The 17,311-nt window shown below is 42.1% G+C and overlaps 1 protein-coding gene across 3 annotated transcripts in view; it reads left to right on the top strand.

Annotated features, from left to right (window-relative positions):
• SIAE (sialic acid acetylesterase) overlaps positions 1-17,311 on the top strand; it is a 35,424-nt gene that overhangs the window by 7,745 nt on the left and 10,368 nt on the right. For 2 of the 3 annotated variants that reach the window (XM_060160643.1, XM_060160646.1), the window contains exons 3-5: positions 4,174-4,349; positions 12,992-13,130; positions 16,776-16,953. In XM_060160643.1, the coding sequence (XP_060016626.1) occupies positions 4,174-4,349; positions 12,992-13,130; positions 16,776-16,953 (493 nt within the window). The remainder of the gene's footprint in view (positions 1-4,173; positions 4,350-12,991; positions 13,131-16,775; positions 16,954-17,311) is intronic. The other variant, XM_060160645.1, reaches the window with a different exon arrangement.

Below are 17,311 nucleotides of genomic sequence, written 5' to 3'. Positions count from 1 at the left end.
AAGAGTGTGACTCACTGTGGGTCCCCTTAGGGTGTGTCTGCCATAGCAAGCTATAGTTTAAGTAACTTGCATCAACAGTTTTATTGATAGAAAAATAGTTAAGCTTTTTTTTTTTTACATTGATATTTGGTGGTGGTGGAGATGAACTTTATACAGAATAATACAGGTCAGGCAGGGGCGGTTTGGGCAGTAAGGCCTTCTTTATCTCCAGGTCACTTCCACAAACGAGTGGACCCATTTGCAGCTGGTGAAGTACCAGGCTTCTGTGGGGGAAGAGGTGATCAGGGCCGCTTCCAGCTCTAGGTTTTCTCTCTTGGGAAGGGAAAGGTTGTGGGATAATTTTCCTTTTTCTCTTCTTGGTTTCTGAGATTTGGCACAATAACCTGAAAAACAATTAACATCTGATGTGAATAGCAGAGAAAATATAGCAAGATGTACTTCATGACTAATCATGTCTCTAGACAAATTCTTTTAATTTTTTGTCTTTGATTGTTTATTCCATTTTGAGGTGGGGTTGGTCAGGGAGATGGAGAGAACATGGAGAGAGTTCTTAACTTATGCTCTTGGCTGGAAGAGGAAGAGAAGAAGGACAGTGAGAAATAGGCCACCAGATACACTAACCATTGGGCAGGAAAACACAAAGCCCCAGTCAGTCTGCGTGGCTTTCTTGTCAGTATAACCCAGGAGGACTGGGGTTTACTCTCTGCCATTTACTTGATGGAGTGCCCGGCACCTGGTAAACGCTCTCAGTGGCTGTACAATGAAGGAAGGGCATGAATCTTCCTAGATAGAAGAAGAAAGAACAGGAGGAAGCAGAGGTTTGAATGCAACAAAAATGAGCATTTACAGAAACCTGAGCCCGGATCGGTAAGAGATGTCACAAGATAGCAAGTGATTGGGGCCCAGAGGAAGGAACCAGAGCAGGTATTGCTCAAAAAGCCCATCCAGCTCAGCAGAAGCCAGCTGGATGGTGACCTTTAACTCTGTGGTTTGTCACTCAGTTTTTAAAAAATATTTATCTATTTATTTATCTATGTTTGGCTGCATCGGGTCTTTGTTGCTGCTCGCAGGCTTTCTCTAATTGTGGTGAGCGGGGGCTACTCTTTGTTGCGGTACACAGGCTTCTCATTACGGTGGCTTCTCTTGTTGTGGAGCATGGGCTGTAGGCGCACGTGCTTCAGTAGTTGTAGCACGCAGGCTCAGTAGTTGTGGCCTGCGGGCTCTAGAGCGCAGGCTCAGAAGTTGTGGCACACGGGCTTAGTTGCTCCGCGGCATGTGGGATCTTCCTGGACCAGGGCTCAAACCCGTGTCCCCTGCATGGGCAGGCAGATGCTTAACCACTGTGCCACCAGGGAAGTCCCGTCACTCAATTTTATTGCTTGGACTCAACCTAATGGACTTGGTGGGTCAACACAGTTTCTGAAATCTATAACTGGACGTCACTGGCCTGTGGTCAGCTCCACTTTCACCAGCCGGTCCTTAACGGACAGACCAAGGCCTAAATAATTCTCCTTGTGAAACGTCCCACCCTTGCCTTGAGTCTAAGAAACAGTCTTCACAAGGGCCGCTCTCCTTTGTATATATTGATACTTACATGGCAGTAAATCCACATTGTTTTAAACAAATTATTTCTGAGTTACTTTGACCATTAATAACCCCTCTGTAGTGGAGCTGGTTTCCCCTGCCTTGCGTGGCAGTTAACTTTACTTAACACTCATTCTCGTGTCAGAGTTTTTCTCTTATGAAGTGGAAAAGGAAAAGAGCTAGAAACTAAAGGAACTCGAGGACTAGAACAGAAGGAAGTCTTGGTGGAAGTGGAGCAGTTTCCTGCGGGGGAGCAGTCCTGGGGAACAAGGCTCAGATCTCCATGCCTAGCTCTCTTCAGACGCTTTAGGCTCTAGAGGGAGCTCATCCTCCGGGTGTAGGATGGTGTTGCCCTGTTTTGCCCCAACATCCCCCCCTTTCCTTCTTTGTCTTTTTCTTGCTGGGCAGCAAAGCTTTTCGGAAGCTCTGGTGAAGGCGCTTTTCCACACCAGCCATATTGCCTGGATGGAGACTAAATGTAAATACCTAATTAACAGCAGTGACTAGGAATAGCTTGCACAGTAGTAGAAGGCTCAAAAATAGTCCTGTCCTGGGTTTTCTAGGGATTGACCTCATCATCACAAATGAGTAATGTTGGTGGCAGGAGGACAGAGCTCCAGTAAACAACGTCAGTGCAAGAAGTCTGGAAAGACATTGGCAAGGCTGTGGTTGGGACAGATTGGAGAGTCTGCCTGCTCAGACGAGAGAGCCATACGGAGCACATCACACCTGTGCGACACAATCTGTACTAGCTGCCCACTGTTTCCAAAACAGTGATTTTTCTGCTTTAGGTGAATTCTGCATTTAATATGTTGATGTCTGTGACTATGGGTGGTGTTAAAAGCAATAGCGAACATTTAGTCCTGGGCTTAATTGACCTCGCAGGGGTGGGAGTAGCAGGCTCAGTCAGCTGTGCTTCTGAGAGGAGCGACCTGTGCCCTTTCACTGATGCCTGAGGGTTTTGGATGTTTCCCACAGGACTCTGAGCAATCCTTTATGGTTTGAGCCTTTACCAATCTCCTGCCGTGAGGCTGGACTTCTCTTCTTAGCTCTTACTGATTAAGAGGAACTTAGCACAGTGTCTGGCACAAGTAGGCACTTGGCTAGTTTTTTTATAATTAATTTTTTCTGGTTGGTGTAATAACCTTAGGATGCCTCATTTCCAGCTCTTGCGATTCTTTCCCTTTGAATTTACATTGATCCGATGGACACAAATTATAAATCAGTCCATATTCTTCAGCATTATGCCAAGAATATTTATTTTTTTAATAAATTTCTTTTCTTAAAAATTTATTTTATTTATTTATTTTTGGCTGCGTTGGGTCTTCGTTGCTGCACGTGGGCTTTCTCTAGTTGTGGCAAGCGGAGGCTACTCTTCGTTGTGGTGTGCGGGCTTCTCATTGTGGTGGCTTCTTGTTGTGGAGCACGGCCTCTAGGCACGTGGGCTTCAGTAGTTGTGGCTCATGGGCTCAGCAGTTGTGGCTCACAGGCTCTAGAGCGCAGGCTCAGTAGTTGTGGCGCACAGGCTTAGTTGCTCCGTGGCATGTGGTATCTTCCCAGACCATGGCTCGAACCCGTGTTTCCTGCATTGGCAGGCAGATTCTTAACCACTGTGCCACCAGGGAAGTCCAAGAATATTTATTTTAAAACAATCATCTCTCTATTTTGTCTATTTTCTCCCTCTCGTTTCTTCAACTTTGTTCCTGTTGTTTGGTTCTCCTAGGCATAATTTTGCCACTTGGAAGATATTTTTCTTAAGTTTCCGAGTATGATGTTGGCAGCGGTGGTGGTGTGCGTGGGTGAGAGGTGGGAAGGTGGTAGGGGGGTGGTTCCTAAGGAATATGCTATGAATTTCTGAAATAGGGTCTTGGATAGCTTTTCATCTCCCAAACTGCATTCAAAAACCTTAAGTCTGGTGGATAACTCTGTGAAAATAATTAATTGGGCAAGTCTCAATATCTTCTTCAAAGAGAGATTAATTTATGTGCCTCCTACTACTTCTTTATGTGTCACCTGTTTAACTGTTGATAGGAGAGCCCAGAACCACTGGTGGTATTAATCCCTGAGAGCAACAGGGGGACGAGTTGGGGGGTTGATGACAACGATGATACCATCAAGTCAGTTTCAGATGATAAGTGATTTTCTCTAACCTGTGCTCACATTTGATTGGATACTTACAAGTTAGTTTGGGGCACTGGGTAAATCTGTTAGATTAGGATTAGGTTAATATTGATAGTTGGATGGTATAGGAAGAATTTCTATTTTATATTTTTGTATTAAACTCCCTTGAATTTTAATCTCTGTATTTTTGTCTGTCCTCATTTAGGATTATAACTGGGTGATTTATTTTTCTTGTAAATGCTTTGATTAAAAGTAAGGAGGGATTGGTACAGATTAAAGATAGCTACGCTGCTGCTTTTGTTATTTCTGTTGACCTGTCTGAAATTTGGCCAATCTTCATAGCTTTGAATCCAGTTCATCACAGAAGCTGGGAATCGCCACAAATGATCTGATGCATGATAGGATTGGGTTTTAATTTCACTTTAGTTGATTGATTGATTAATTCTTGGAGCCTTGTTATTGTTTCAGCACACTCTAATAGCTGGATGGTGGTACTGGATCCTGTGAAGCCTGGTGGACCTTATGAAGTGATGGCACAGCAGACTCTTGGGAGGAAGAACTTCACCCTGAGAATTCACGATGTCTTATTTGGAGATGTCTGGCTTTGCAGTGGGCAAAGTAACATGCAAATGACTGTTTCACAGGTAATTTGCAGAGTCTCAGTGTTAATAATGTTGATACAAGAAGAGAAAGGAGGAAGAGGAAAGGGGCAAGGAGGAGAAGGAGGTAGAAGCCTTCTTTTTCTACTGTGTGCCAAGTGTTCTAAGTTCTTTCTTTGCATGTGTTAATTAATTTGATTAACAACTTTATGCGATAAGTACTTATATGATATTCCCATCTCACAGATGAGGAAACTGGCCCATCTGAGGTTAAGTTCCCTGCCTAAGGTCAGAGTGTAATTGTGGAGCCAGGATATGAATGCGACCCCAGAGCCTGCTTTCTTAGTCACGGCTAGTGTGTCAGTGTGTGGGGCACTATTTTCTCACCTTTCTGGGCTAAAGGCAGAAGCGAGAGAGTATCTGGTGGTAATGGAGATTTCATATCAAATTGAAGGCAAAGTAGATTACTCTTCTTTTTGATTGGTTTAGAAGATGAGCTTCTGGAGAGAGCCTAGGGAATCAAAACAATTAGATTTTGTTTGAATGCTGGGCAGCTAACATACTCTGTCTTTTGTTGTTATGGAGATTTAAAAATTGAGAGTGAATGTTGGCTTTGCCTCTTACTAGTTGTATGGCTTGGAGCAAATCACTTGGTGTTTATGAAACTTTGTAAAACATGCTTTTAAAAAATTGTGGTTTAAATGAATATAACATAATGTGTATCGTTTTTGGTAAGTGTACAATTCAGTGGCATTAAATATATTCACAGTGCTGTGTGTACCCATCACCACTATCTATCCTCAAAACTTTTTCATCATCCCCAATGTATACTCTGTACCCATTAAGCAATAAATCCCTCCTTCCCCTTCCTCCTGCCTCCTGGTAACCTCTGTTCTGCTTTCTCTCTATGAATTTGCCTCTCCTAGGTACTTCATATAAGTGGAACCATACAATACTTGTTCTTCTGTGTCTGACTTATCTTGCTAAGGATCATGCTTTCAAGGTCCATCCATGTAGCAGATATCAAACTTTTATCCCTTTTTATGGTTGAATTGTATTCCATTGTATATGCCACATTTCGCTTATCCATTCATTTATTGATGAACACCTGGGTTGTTTCCACCTTTTGGCTATTGTGAGTAATGCCGCTATGAACATTGATGTACAGATATCTGTTCCAGTTCCTGCTTTCAATTCTTTTGGATATATGCCTATGAGTGGAATTGCTGGGTTAGTTCTATATTTAACTTTTGAGGAACCACCAAACCATTTCCACAGTGGCTGTACCATTTTACATTCCTACCAGCAATATACAAAGGTTCTAATTTCACTGCATTCTAACACTTTACTTTCCATTTTCTTGATTATAGCCACACTAGTAGGTGTGCAGTGGTATCTTAATGTGGTTTTGATTTGCATTCTCTAATGACTAGTGATGTTGAGTATTATCTCATGTATTTATTGGCCATTTGTATGTCTTATTTGGAAAATTGTTTACTTAGGCCATTTGCCCATTTTTGAATTGGGTTGCTTGTTGTTAAATTGTAGGACTTATTTGTATCTTCTAGGTATTAATCACTTGTCAGATACACGATCTGTAAATATTTTGTCTCATTCTTAGTTTGTCATTTCACTTTTTTGAGAGTGTCCTTTGATACATAAAAGTTTTTAATTTTTATGAAGTTCAGTTTATCTATTTTTTCTTTTGTTGTCTATGCTTTTAATATCATCTTCTTGAAATTGTTGCCAAGTCCAATGACATGAAGATTTTCCCAATGTTTCTTCTAAGATTTTTTTGGTTTTATCTCTTAAGTTTAGGTCTTTGATCTGTTTTAATCACTTTTTTGTGTATAGTGTAAGGTGAGGGTCTAACTTCATTCTTTTGCAAGTGCATATCCAGTTCTCCCAGCATCAATTGTTGAAAACACTGTCCTTCGTCTATTGAATGGTCTTGGCACTTTTTTCAAAAATCCATTGGCCATATATATGAGGGTTTATTTCTTGGGTTTCTAGTCTATTCCATTGGTCTATATGTCTCTTCTTATGGCAGTACCGTACTGTTTTAATTACTGTAGCTTTGTAGTAAGTTTCAAAGTTGAGACATGTGAGTGTTCCAACTTTATTCTTCTTTTTCAAGATTGTTTTGGCTATTCAAGATCCCTTGTAATTCCATATAAATGTGAGGATATGATTTTCCAGTTCTGCAAAAAAGGTTGTTGGAATTTTGATAGGTATTGTGTTGAATTTGTAGATTGCTTTGGGTAGTACTGACATTTTAACAATGTTAAGTCTTCCTATCCATGAACATAGAACGTTTTTCCATTAATTTATATCTTCCTTATTTTTTTTCAGTAATATTTTATAGTTTTTCAGTGTACAAGTCTTTTACCTACTTGGGTAGATTTATTCTGAAGTATTTTTCTTTTACATACTATTATAAATAGAACTTCTTTCTTAATTTCCTTTGAGGATTGTTCATTGCTCATTTATAGAAATGAATGATTTTTGCATTTTGATGTTGTACCCTGAAACTTTGCTGAATTTGTTTATTAGCTCTAGTAGCTTTCTTCTAGGTTCTTTGGGATTTTCTATGTATAGGAGCATATTATCTGCAGTTAGAAATAGTTTTACCTTTTTTTTTTTGCAATTTGGATGCCTTTTATTTTTTTATCTTATCTAACAGCTCTGGCTAGAACTTCCAGTACAATGTTGAATAGTAATGGTGAAAACAGACATCCTTGTCTTGTTCTTGGTCTTAGGGAGAAAGCTTTTAGTCTTTCTGTGATGTGACCTGTGGGTTTTTCATAAATGCCTTTTATCATATTGAGAAAATTTCCCTCTATTCCTACTTGTCTTAGAGCTTTTTTCATGAAAGTTTGTTGTATTTTGTTAAATGTCTGAGGCTTAGTTTTAATGACTATACTGCAACTATATCTGACCTAACTAACAGGGCCATTATGAAGATAAAACTATTTTGTTTGTCTCTAAAAGGCCCTTATAAATTGAAAAGTGATGTCTAAATATAAGATGTCATTATTTAAAAAAGCTTTTTATTGTAAAAACATCAAACACACACAAAAGTTAAGAGACTTATAAAGACCTATATATCCATCACCTAGATTGACAGTTGTGAGTATTTTGCCATATTTGATTTATCTGTTTGTTGTTGCAATTGTTGAACCATCCCAAGGTAAGCCGCGCGCAGACACCTTGATACTTCAGTTAGGGGTCATGTGTCAAATTGATATATATATTCATATATCAAATTTATATATATATATATATATATATTTTACACAGAAATAAGAGCTGTTGATGACTCTTTTTTTTTTTTTTTTTTTTTTTTTGTGGTACGCGGGCCTCTCACTGCTGTGGCCTCTCCCCTTGCGGAGCACAGGCTCCGGACACGCAGGCTCAGCGGCCATGGCTCACGGGCCCAGCCGCTCCGCGGCATGTGGGATCTTCCCAGACCGGGGCACGAACCCGCGTCCCCTGCATCGGCAGGTGGACTCTCAACCACTGCGCCACCAGGGAAGCCCTGATGACTCTTTTTGCTTAACTTTTTCATAGCCTAGGATTTCTTTTGTTAGTGTCAGTTTTTTTCTCTGTTTCAGTCATGGCCTTTGAAGATTAATTTTTCTTAAATTTTGAGAACTAGCATATTTTCTCCCTTATTGTAGCTATAGAGAGACTTCACTGGGCTCTTGTTTACCCTGATAGAATGTCGGGAGGAAGAGCACTACATGAGTTCCCAGATAGGGGATGGGGCATATACAGTACCCAGAGAATCAAATGGGACAGAACAAGGGAATGCCAACCTGCCAGTACATTGTCAGTGATGAAACTCATCTTGAGGTGTTCCTGTCCCCATTACTATTAGAGGATAGGGCCCCTCTGACACACGATGAGTGAGGTCTCTTAAGTAAAGCTGGATAAAAAGGACATTGAAAGAGTTATCAAGGGAGAAAGTTTCTTAGTTGTTAATTGGTATCCTAGCAAGACAACGGTGGTAGAACAAAAGCCTTGGTGCTAAATGTCTTTAGCACTGAGATTTCTTTTTAAAAACAACTCCACTTTCTAATTGAACACAAACACAGTCTAGAATAAAGAGAGTGGATTTCTAGGTACCGTGTGATGGGGTTATTGCTTTTGGGCCTCAGAATTGTCATTGCTTTGTTTGTTTAGTGGAAGCTATCTGATTTAAAAATAAAAGTAAGTGAGACCATTGCTGTTTCATTTATATTAGGATCAGGGCTGGACAGTAGCAAGTTCATAGACATATTTAAAGATTATCAGCTTAAAATATTGCTGAAAGATGAGTAAATATTTTTTACTCAGTATCAGACATCCAGAGAAGTTAGTGTGAGTTAAATTCTTTGGCACATTTGAAATTGGGATTAGTTTTCTTTGCTTGTCTGTATTTTTTGATTTTTCTATAATGAGCATGAAATAACTATAATTTTTAAGAGCAAGTTAAAAAATCAAGAAATTGATATTCACCTAACTGATATCTTAAATATCTATCAAAGGCTCAGTTTACAGTAAAGAGGTACATTATATAAATAAGAATCTTAGGAATAAATGATTTAATTTGCATTATTCATCAGAACTAATACATTTATATACTTTGATGTGTACTTTCATTTGTTTCCTTTAATAGGTTAAGATCTTGAAAAGATTATCATCTTCCCTAGCTCTTTCTCTAAAACTCAGTTCCTCCTCAAGTTGATTTTTATTTCCTTGCCCTTTTTCCATTATCTACTTCTCCATCTTTAGAAATATTTAAATTTGAGATTTAAAAATCTCTACAGCTGGACCATGATCTCAATTAATCTTTTTTAAAAAATTTATAAAATTGAGTCCTTGCACATACTTATGATTTCTTATTTTGCTTCTATAGCTTCTACCCCTTATGGTTTCTTCCTTTTTTTAACCAATTAATAAATAATGCTCCTAAAAAGATTCTACTCTGGACATAGCTACTTCCTTTCATTATTAGCTTTCTAATTTAAAAATCTAAATTCTTGCATTTATGTCTTCCTAACCAATATTTTACTTAATCTTGCTTCAAGCCCTACTTAAGTATACGGAAACCTTTTGAATTTAAATGTTTATTAAACTGGACTTTAACTGGGCTCCCTTTTAACATAAGTGAATAGAAGCAAAATTGAAGTTTTATCTCTTGATAGAAAGCATGGTTTTATATAGAAGTGGGATTGCTGTTAACTCATTAAGGAAAACAGTATTTTCCTTAATGCTTTAATTACAGTTCTCTGTTTGCACAGAAAGGCACGGACCAGATCTATTTGTATCTGTACAGTCAGGTTTTCAGCCGCAGTCTGTGCCAGGGGATCTCATCCCATTTTCTGTCAAGCTTAATCAGATTTTGATTGTTAAGACAGAACACATTCTTTCTGCCTGGAATTTACTCTTAAGCATATTCTGTATTAAACTAGGGCTACAAGCTCTGAGATACAGGGAAATAGAAAAAAGATTCCATCTGAAAAAGACAAGTGTTAATTTTTTTTATTTGTTTGTTTTAAATCACACACTTAGTCTGCAAGACTGAATTTTAGGTGCTGACAGTACCAAAAGCCAAGTTTTCTAGTCTCTAAACACTCGGTAGAACTTTGTTTTTTGATCAAAAGGATGCTTCACATGACTCCTCCTTGATTCCACTTGCTCCTTTCCCCCCGAAGACTCCCAACACACACGCGCGTATACACACATAGAGTCTCTGTCTTTCTCCTTCTCTCCCTCCGTGTGACTTTTCTGAGGAGATAAGATTTCCACTATAACCAACCACTCTTCACAGTCAAATGAGGGAAATGGCAGATTGTATGCCCATCTTGTTGTTAGGGTAAAGTGGAATTTTAAAATCAAGTGTTATTTATAACACTGAGTGAGATGTTTATAAATGGAGGAAAGTCTAAATGTTCATCTGTCACCTCCTAAGTCAGGGTATGTCTTAAGACTTGGATATTTCTAGTTAGCTCAGAAGAAGATGGCCAACATTAGATAGAAAGCCCATTTTTCAATATCTCAGCAATCCCCACATTCCTGCTTTACAAATAGGGGAATTAAAATCCAGAAGAGAAGGGCTGGTGCCACGTTACAATACCAGATTCATAGGAGCTGTGATGACTGGCTTATTTGTAGTTATTTTCTCAACTAAATCTGCTATATTGTACTGTGGTAGAAGGTAAAGTAACATACAGCATCCAAATTCTTTTAAGTAAAGTTTCCCTGTGTCCTTCAGTGCATGCACTTGTGTGCACATACACACACACATTCACACACATGCCTTGCTCCCCTGCGCAGACCTCATGCCAAGATTCTCTGAGGAAATAGATTCTTGACGTTTCTTCATTAATTCAAGAATGTAGTCTAAAGGTTACAAAATGAACACCAGTGAGCAGCTGCTTTGATGGTGAACTGCGGGTCCCCAGAGAGGTGGTAGGGCTCTCCCAGTCGCTGCAGCCTTAATGACTTCAAATACCTTGGTATTCATTTACATCCTCATTTCAATACTTGGTAGAAAAATAATTACACTGAGGTGTTTGATGAGATGAAATTTGATCTCAGCAGATGGAGTAAGGCTTCCCCTCTCATCAGCAGGGAAACCAAGTGTCATTTAAATGAAAATCTTCCTGAAATCTCTTTATTCCTAAGTTTGCTGCCAATATCCCCAAGGAAATCCTTCCATCAAAAAGGCTCGGTGATATTGGGACAGGGTACCAATTTCAGAAGTAATTGTCATCAGATGCAGCAAGAATTTCCCCCCACCCCCATTTTTGCTAACACTTTCTGTGGCTTTCGAGCTTTGGCTTGAAATAATACACAAATGTGAGTTTGAAAATGGAAGTTTTCCAGCCAATGCTTTGGATCCAGTTCTGTGTGCTGGTAACAATAGAGGAGGATGCCGACCCCCCTGCCCTGCTCCCCCCAATTCTGTTGGCCTTGCAGTACTCTACAGTGTTAGCAGCGGGTCGAAAAGAGGCATGTTCCCTGCGCTGCCCCCCGAAACTAGCGTCTCATTGCGAGGAGGCACTGGAGTTCCCAGTCGGTGCAGAAGCTGGTGTGGGTGGAGAGAAGCAGTTTCATCCCCTGTTTCCATGGAAGCAACATACGATCCTTACTGCTTGGTGCAGAACTGAATTTCAAGGGAGGCGACTTTTTACAGGTACTTGCTGCTGAAAAATAACTTCCCTGCCAAAATATACTGTGAGTGCATTAGTCTCTTCTTAGTCTTTAATGTTTATTTTACATGAAACTTGCCAGGGAAGATCCTGAACAAGCAGGTCTGGATCTCCTATGGAATTTTCCTGAGACCATGTGTGGAAGACCAGTAACCCTGACAGCCTAGAGCTGCCATTACCCAGGGAGCATTTCAGGCTGCGGCTCCCACTGGGACCAAAAGAGCCATTTCTTTTGCATCTGGCCATCTTATTGGCCACAGCAGGCTCAGCGGCAAGTCAAAAGGCGATTCAAGGGGCCGCGCATGTCAATGAAGTGCTCTGCGGAGGCACTCTGGCTGCTCCTACACTGCAGCGGCCAGGCCAGCTGTATTCTCTGTGGCGGGTGGGAGGGAAAGCCAGCCAGCTGCACACTCTGTGGCCAGCAGCCAATGGAAAGCGGCCCAGCCTCCTGTGCCTCTGGCTGTGGCAGTCCTGGCTCAGCTGGAGCTCTTGTTCCCCGAGGCCAGTGATAACTGGCCTTCTGGAGGCTCCTGTTAGGCCTTTGTTTTGGGAAGACCAGACTGTCCAGGGGGATGGAGAGAAGACCAGGAAAAACAAACACTAATTAAAAAGCAAAACAATATATTTATGACACATTCTTTTTAAAATAAAGAGAAATATAACTACTGAAAAATCAGGATTGAAGGAGATAGCACTTACATGTAAGCCCAGAGAGGAATGATGCTTCATAGGACCAACAATGAAACCAGTTGGTGTAGCACACATTTGTGTCCAGAGGAACCCTAAGCCAGTCCTGTCACACTCTTGGCAACTGGTGAGGTTTCATAAAGTGCTTTGGGAAAAAGTGCTGTGTCTTTGGACGGACCCTTTTCTTTGTCTGGTTTCTCGGGACTGTTGTCAGCAATCACTCTGTACACCACCTTTCACACTGCCAGGCCTCCCGTGCTATTCTTGGGTGATTTTCCAGGACTGAGATGAGAAGATAAGCATCTTGAGGCTGATTTCAGGATGTTTTAGGAGTTCAAAAATCGTTTCTCAGGTGTGTTTCTTTTGAATATACCTCTCTCGTGGGCTATGGATTACATAAACTTACCTCCCCACGGCCTTTCTGGCTCCATTAAAAAAAAAAGTTAATGCCATGGCTTTATGTTAACAGATACTTTTTCTGAATAGAAGTATTTTCGTTTCAAGATATGGGTCTTCTTTAGCCTAAACCCATCCACAGCTCCTCTCATCTAACACAGACTTGTCCTTGAGATCTCAGATTTCATTGTGTTCCCACCTTCTTTGGGGACATGATTTATCGTGGTCTCTGTGGATCAAGGCGATCCGGACCAGCCCATCATTGGTTTTGATTATTCACTTGGTTTTGGTATCCTAAAGGCTCAGAAGGAGCTCGGAGGGTTGGCAGTGTTTACCAGGAGGCAGTAGCATCATTGACCATCCACTAGGTTGGTGTAAGAAATGACGTTCCTGCTTCTTTTCCAGATATTTAATGCCACAAGCGAGCTGTCGAACACAGCTGCCTATCAGTCTGTCCACATCCTCTCCGTGTCTCTCACCCAGGCTCAGCAGGAGCTGGAGGACCTTGCCAAGGTTGATTTGCAATGGTCCAAGCCCACCTTGGGTAAGTGATTGCTGGAACGTGTGCCATCTCTTCTGTGAGGGGCTGGTGCCCTGCTTGCAATCTGTGATCCTGAATTTGGTTCTGATCTATTTCATCCTTTTATTCATTCTTACTGACCCCTCCCCCATTCCTGACGGTACCTGTTTCATACATTTCTTCCCAAGACTCCACAGTGAATCTTGCCCCCTTGCTCTGAGGAGATGGCTCTTCCTCCAACTTCGTCGGTCCCATTGAGGCCACTCAGCACGAGCTCCGCCAGCATCTCTTCAGCGCCTGACGCTCTCTTCTCTTTCTTCCTTTGTTTCTGTGTCTGAACACAGCTGACTCTTTCCTTTCAGGCCTGCCTCTGATGCGGGCTCTGACCTTCTCCAGGGCCTTCTCTTATCCCTCAGGCTCTGTCCTTTTACCCCACTGTCCAGTCTGCACGAAATCTTTAGTTCAGGCTGCTCTGCGTCAGGCTCTGATCTAGACCCCAAGGGTGCAGCTGTGATTGGGGCAGACACAGTCCCCGCCCTCAGAGCTCTGCTTTTCTTTTATTCTAACAAAACCAAGCGAAACAAAGCATAACGCACACCCTTCTCCTGGTACCTCACCGCTCTCCTTTGCTCTGTTAAACCTTTTTAGAACACCTTTTCATTCTTTTCATTGCCTTCCAACGTGTTCACTCTTTAACCCTTTATAATCTGGCTTCTGCGTCCAGGTCAACAACCGGTTCCCCCAAGGTTACTGCTGTTCTTCTACAATGCACTCTGGACACCCCGTAGCATCGGCACTGCTGACTGCTGTTTTTAGAAGCTGCGCCTTCCTCTGAGCTTGCTTGGTACTTCCTTTCCTTCGTTCTCCCTCTCTGTCGTCTCCCCGCCTGTTTCTTTGCTTTCTTCAGTCCCTTCCTCCAGACGTGGTCCCTTGTGCTCTTTCTGGTCCGTTTTCTCTTTCACCTGTACGTGCTTTACCTTGGTAACCTCAATTGCTCCTACATTTTCAAGTATTAATTCATTCAGCCCATATTTGGATGCCCACTATGAGCTAGGCGCTATTCTAAGTGCTGGGGGTATAGCAGAGAATAAAGCAGGCAGGCACGCCTGGTCTCCTGGATGGAGCTCACAGTCTAGTGAGGGAATACAGAAAATGAATAATACAATTTGCAAATTATATATAAAGTATTGATACTATTCCGTATCACACTGTCAGAACTTTCCCTTTAAGAACTCAGAAACTGAATAGATTTGGGTAAATTTTTTAGTGAATCCTTTGGTCCGTGAACTCTTAATGCATGTCATCCAAAACTCAGGAATCAATTAGATTTGGATAAGGTATTATACCTTGCTGTCGGCTCCATTTCACTCTCTGAACTCAGAGACTCAAATTTTTGAGCATCAAGGGATAGGTTAGATGGTAGTGCTTGCTGAGACAGAAATAAGTACATAAAATACATCAGGGAAGGGGGGCAGTACTGCTGGGGCTGGGATGGGGTAGTGGTTTCCCACTTAGAGTGGCCACGGAGGTCCCAGCTGAGAAAGGCAGCATTTCCGTAATAACCTGACAGAGGTGAGGCCACACAGGTGTGTGGGGAAGAGCCTAGCAGGTCAAGCCCCTCTCACATTTCCAGTCTCTGCAGCCTCTTCTACTGCCTTCATATCTCTGACTGCAGCTGGGAAGGGTCTCTGATTTTAAAGACTCCTGTAATTAGCTTGGCCCTATCTGGATAATTCAGGACAATCGCCCCCTCTCTAGTCCTTACTCTTGAAAACACCTGCGATGTCCCTTTAGCCACATAAGGTTCATTCACAGGTTCCAGGCATTGGACTCCGGAGACCTCTGGGGGCTGTGCTGCCCACCACACATTCTCATTCTCATGCATTTTCAAGTGGCTTTCCATTTCCTTTACTCCAAGATGTGCCTCTAGCCTCCCCTCCAGTTTTATCTTATACCATTCTCCTTTTGTAATCTATGCTCTAGGCAAATACTTTAAAAACTGTCCAGTTTTACGTGCCTTTGTACATACTGTTTCTTCTGCCTAGAATGCTAGCTCTACTTCCTGGACTCCTGTCTTTCAAGGCCGCCCAACCTCCCTCCCCTTCCCACTTAATTACCTCTTCCCTCTACCTGCCCATCAGTGAGTCACCTTTATTCCAGCTGCCCACAGCTACCCAGCACCAGCCAACAAACATTCACTGACTCTGCACTGGGTGCCAGACATGGAGAATATAGAAGTCCTAATGGTTTAGTGGGGTGAGGGAAACACCGGGCACAGAGTATGCCCGGAGCACAGGGAAGGAGGTCCGCCCTCACCTGGCATTTAATGATCTGCCTTTCATTTCTTATTCTTTCTCTTGCTGTTAAAACCCCTTAACACTTGTTTATACCTCTTAAAGCACTAAACCATATTTTGCCGTCTGTTTTACTCAGCTGAATATTTGTCTTATTCTGTAGAATATAAGACCTCTGAGGAGAGGTTCCATGTCTCTCCATGTCCCTTTAATTACAGTACCCCTATCATCTAGAAGCGCCTGGCACCTGGCGGGCGCTCAATCCATTTTAACTGATTTGAAACTGATTTCAATTCCTACTATTACGCTATCCGCATTTTGAGAGCCGAACTGTATTGAGTTTCGATCTTTCACGTGCCAGGCCAGTGGTTTACACATAGTAGTTCTTTAACAGCTGTTGGATTGGATTGATCCCATCAGCTGCGTGTGTTCACGTTGCCCTCTTCACCAGCCTTCTTCTAACATGGAAATTGCCTCTTCTGGTCTGTGTTGGTTACAGGGCTGTATGGACGAATGAGCTAGATGATGCTGAACATTTATTTATTTTTAAAAGATTTATTTATTTGTTGGGTCTTAGTTGTGGCATGCGGGATCTTTCATTGTGGCATGCGGGCTTCTCTCTAGTTGTGGCGTGTGGGTTTTCTCTCTCTAGTTGTGGCGCGCGGGCTCCAGGGCACGTGGGCTCCATAGTTTGCGGCACACAGCCTCTCTAGTTGAGGTACACGAGCTCAGTAGTTGTGGCACGTGGGCTTAGTTGCCCCACTGCATGTGGGATCTTACTTCCCTGACCAGGGATCAAACCTCCGTCCCCTGCATTGGAAGGCGGATTCTTTACCACTGGACCACCGGGGAAGTCCCGATGCTGAACATACACTGGTTTTGGTTTCTGTTACTTTCCCTTTTGGCCAAACTCCCCATCACTTGTTTGTTCTTGTTTTCATTACCATAGCTATAAAATTGGGTATAAAACTACCCAGAAAAAATATACCTTTCTTCTCGACATTGCCCCATGCTTGCTTGTTCCCTTCCACAGAGCTAAGTGGGGATGGATGCTGGGAAAGAGGAACACGTAGGTGAGGGTGGAATGGGGGCCAGCAGCCTTTCTGCCCCTCACCTATTGCAGAGGAGTATTAATCTTCCTAGATTCCCCCCCCACATGGTGGGGAAGCAGGGGGATGCCTGCTTGCCTGGCCAGAGAGCCTTTGGCTTTCTGCTAGTGAGACAGCTGCCTCTCAATCTTATCCTACTCTTGGAAAGTCTCAGAAAGAAATGCAAGGCCTGACCCACACCCATTCTTCTCACCTAGACTCACCTAGGAGCTGCAGTCCCTATCCATCTACTTTTTCCGTGACTGTTTAACTGTTTCTCCGAACAGAAAACTTGGGCCATGGCAATTTCACGTACATGTCAGCAGTGTGCTGGCTCTTTGGACGTTACCTGCATGACACTCTGCGGTATCCCGTGGGGCTGATCTCCTCCTCGTGGGCCGGGACGCCCATTGAAGCCTGGTCATCTGAAAGGTCGCTGAAAGCCTGTGGGGTCCCAAGGCAAGGGTAAGAAAGCGTCCTCTGGTCTGGGAGAAAGCCAGCCAGGAAATTTTGTAAGAGAGAAAGATCATGGTCTCCTTTGGGGAGTCAAGAATGTGTTTAATGTACGAATATGTATTAAATGTATGTAACTTATTCAGGTATTATTTTCACTGTCATCAGCACCACAATCATCTGAGAATACGTCAGGAAGTAATTATGACCCTTTTCCTTAATAATAGTGATAGCTAATACTTAATAGAAGCTTTCTAAATGCTGGATACTGTTGTAAGCACTTTATATATATTAATTCACTTAATACAACACTGTCTTGAAGTGGATACTATTAACATATGATGGAAAAAGGTACTAAGTCTGAGAGAGG

The sequence above is a fragment of the Lagenorhynchus albirostris genome, chromosome 9, assembly GCF_949774975.1.
Source record: "Lagenorhynchus albirostris chromosome 9, mLagAlb1.1, whole genome shotgun sequence".
NCBI classification, from domain to species: Eukaryota; Metazoa; Chordata; class Mammalia; order Artiodactyla; family Delphinidae; genus Lagenorhynchus; species Lagenorhynchus albirostris.
This window is presented reverse-complemented; position numbering and strand designations above follow the sequence as displayed.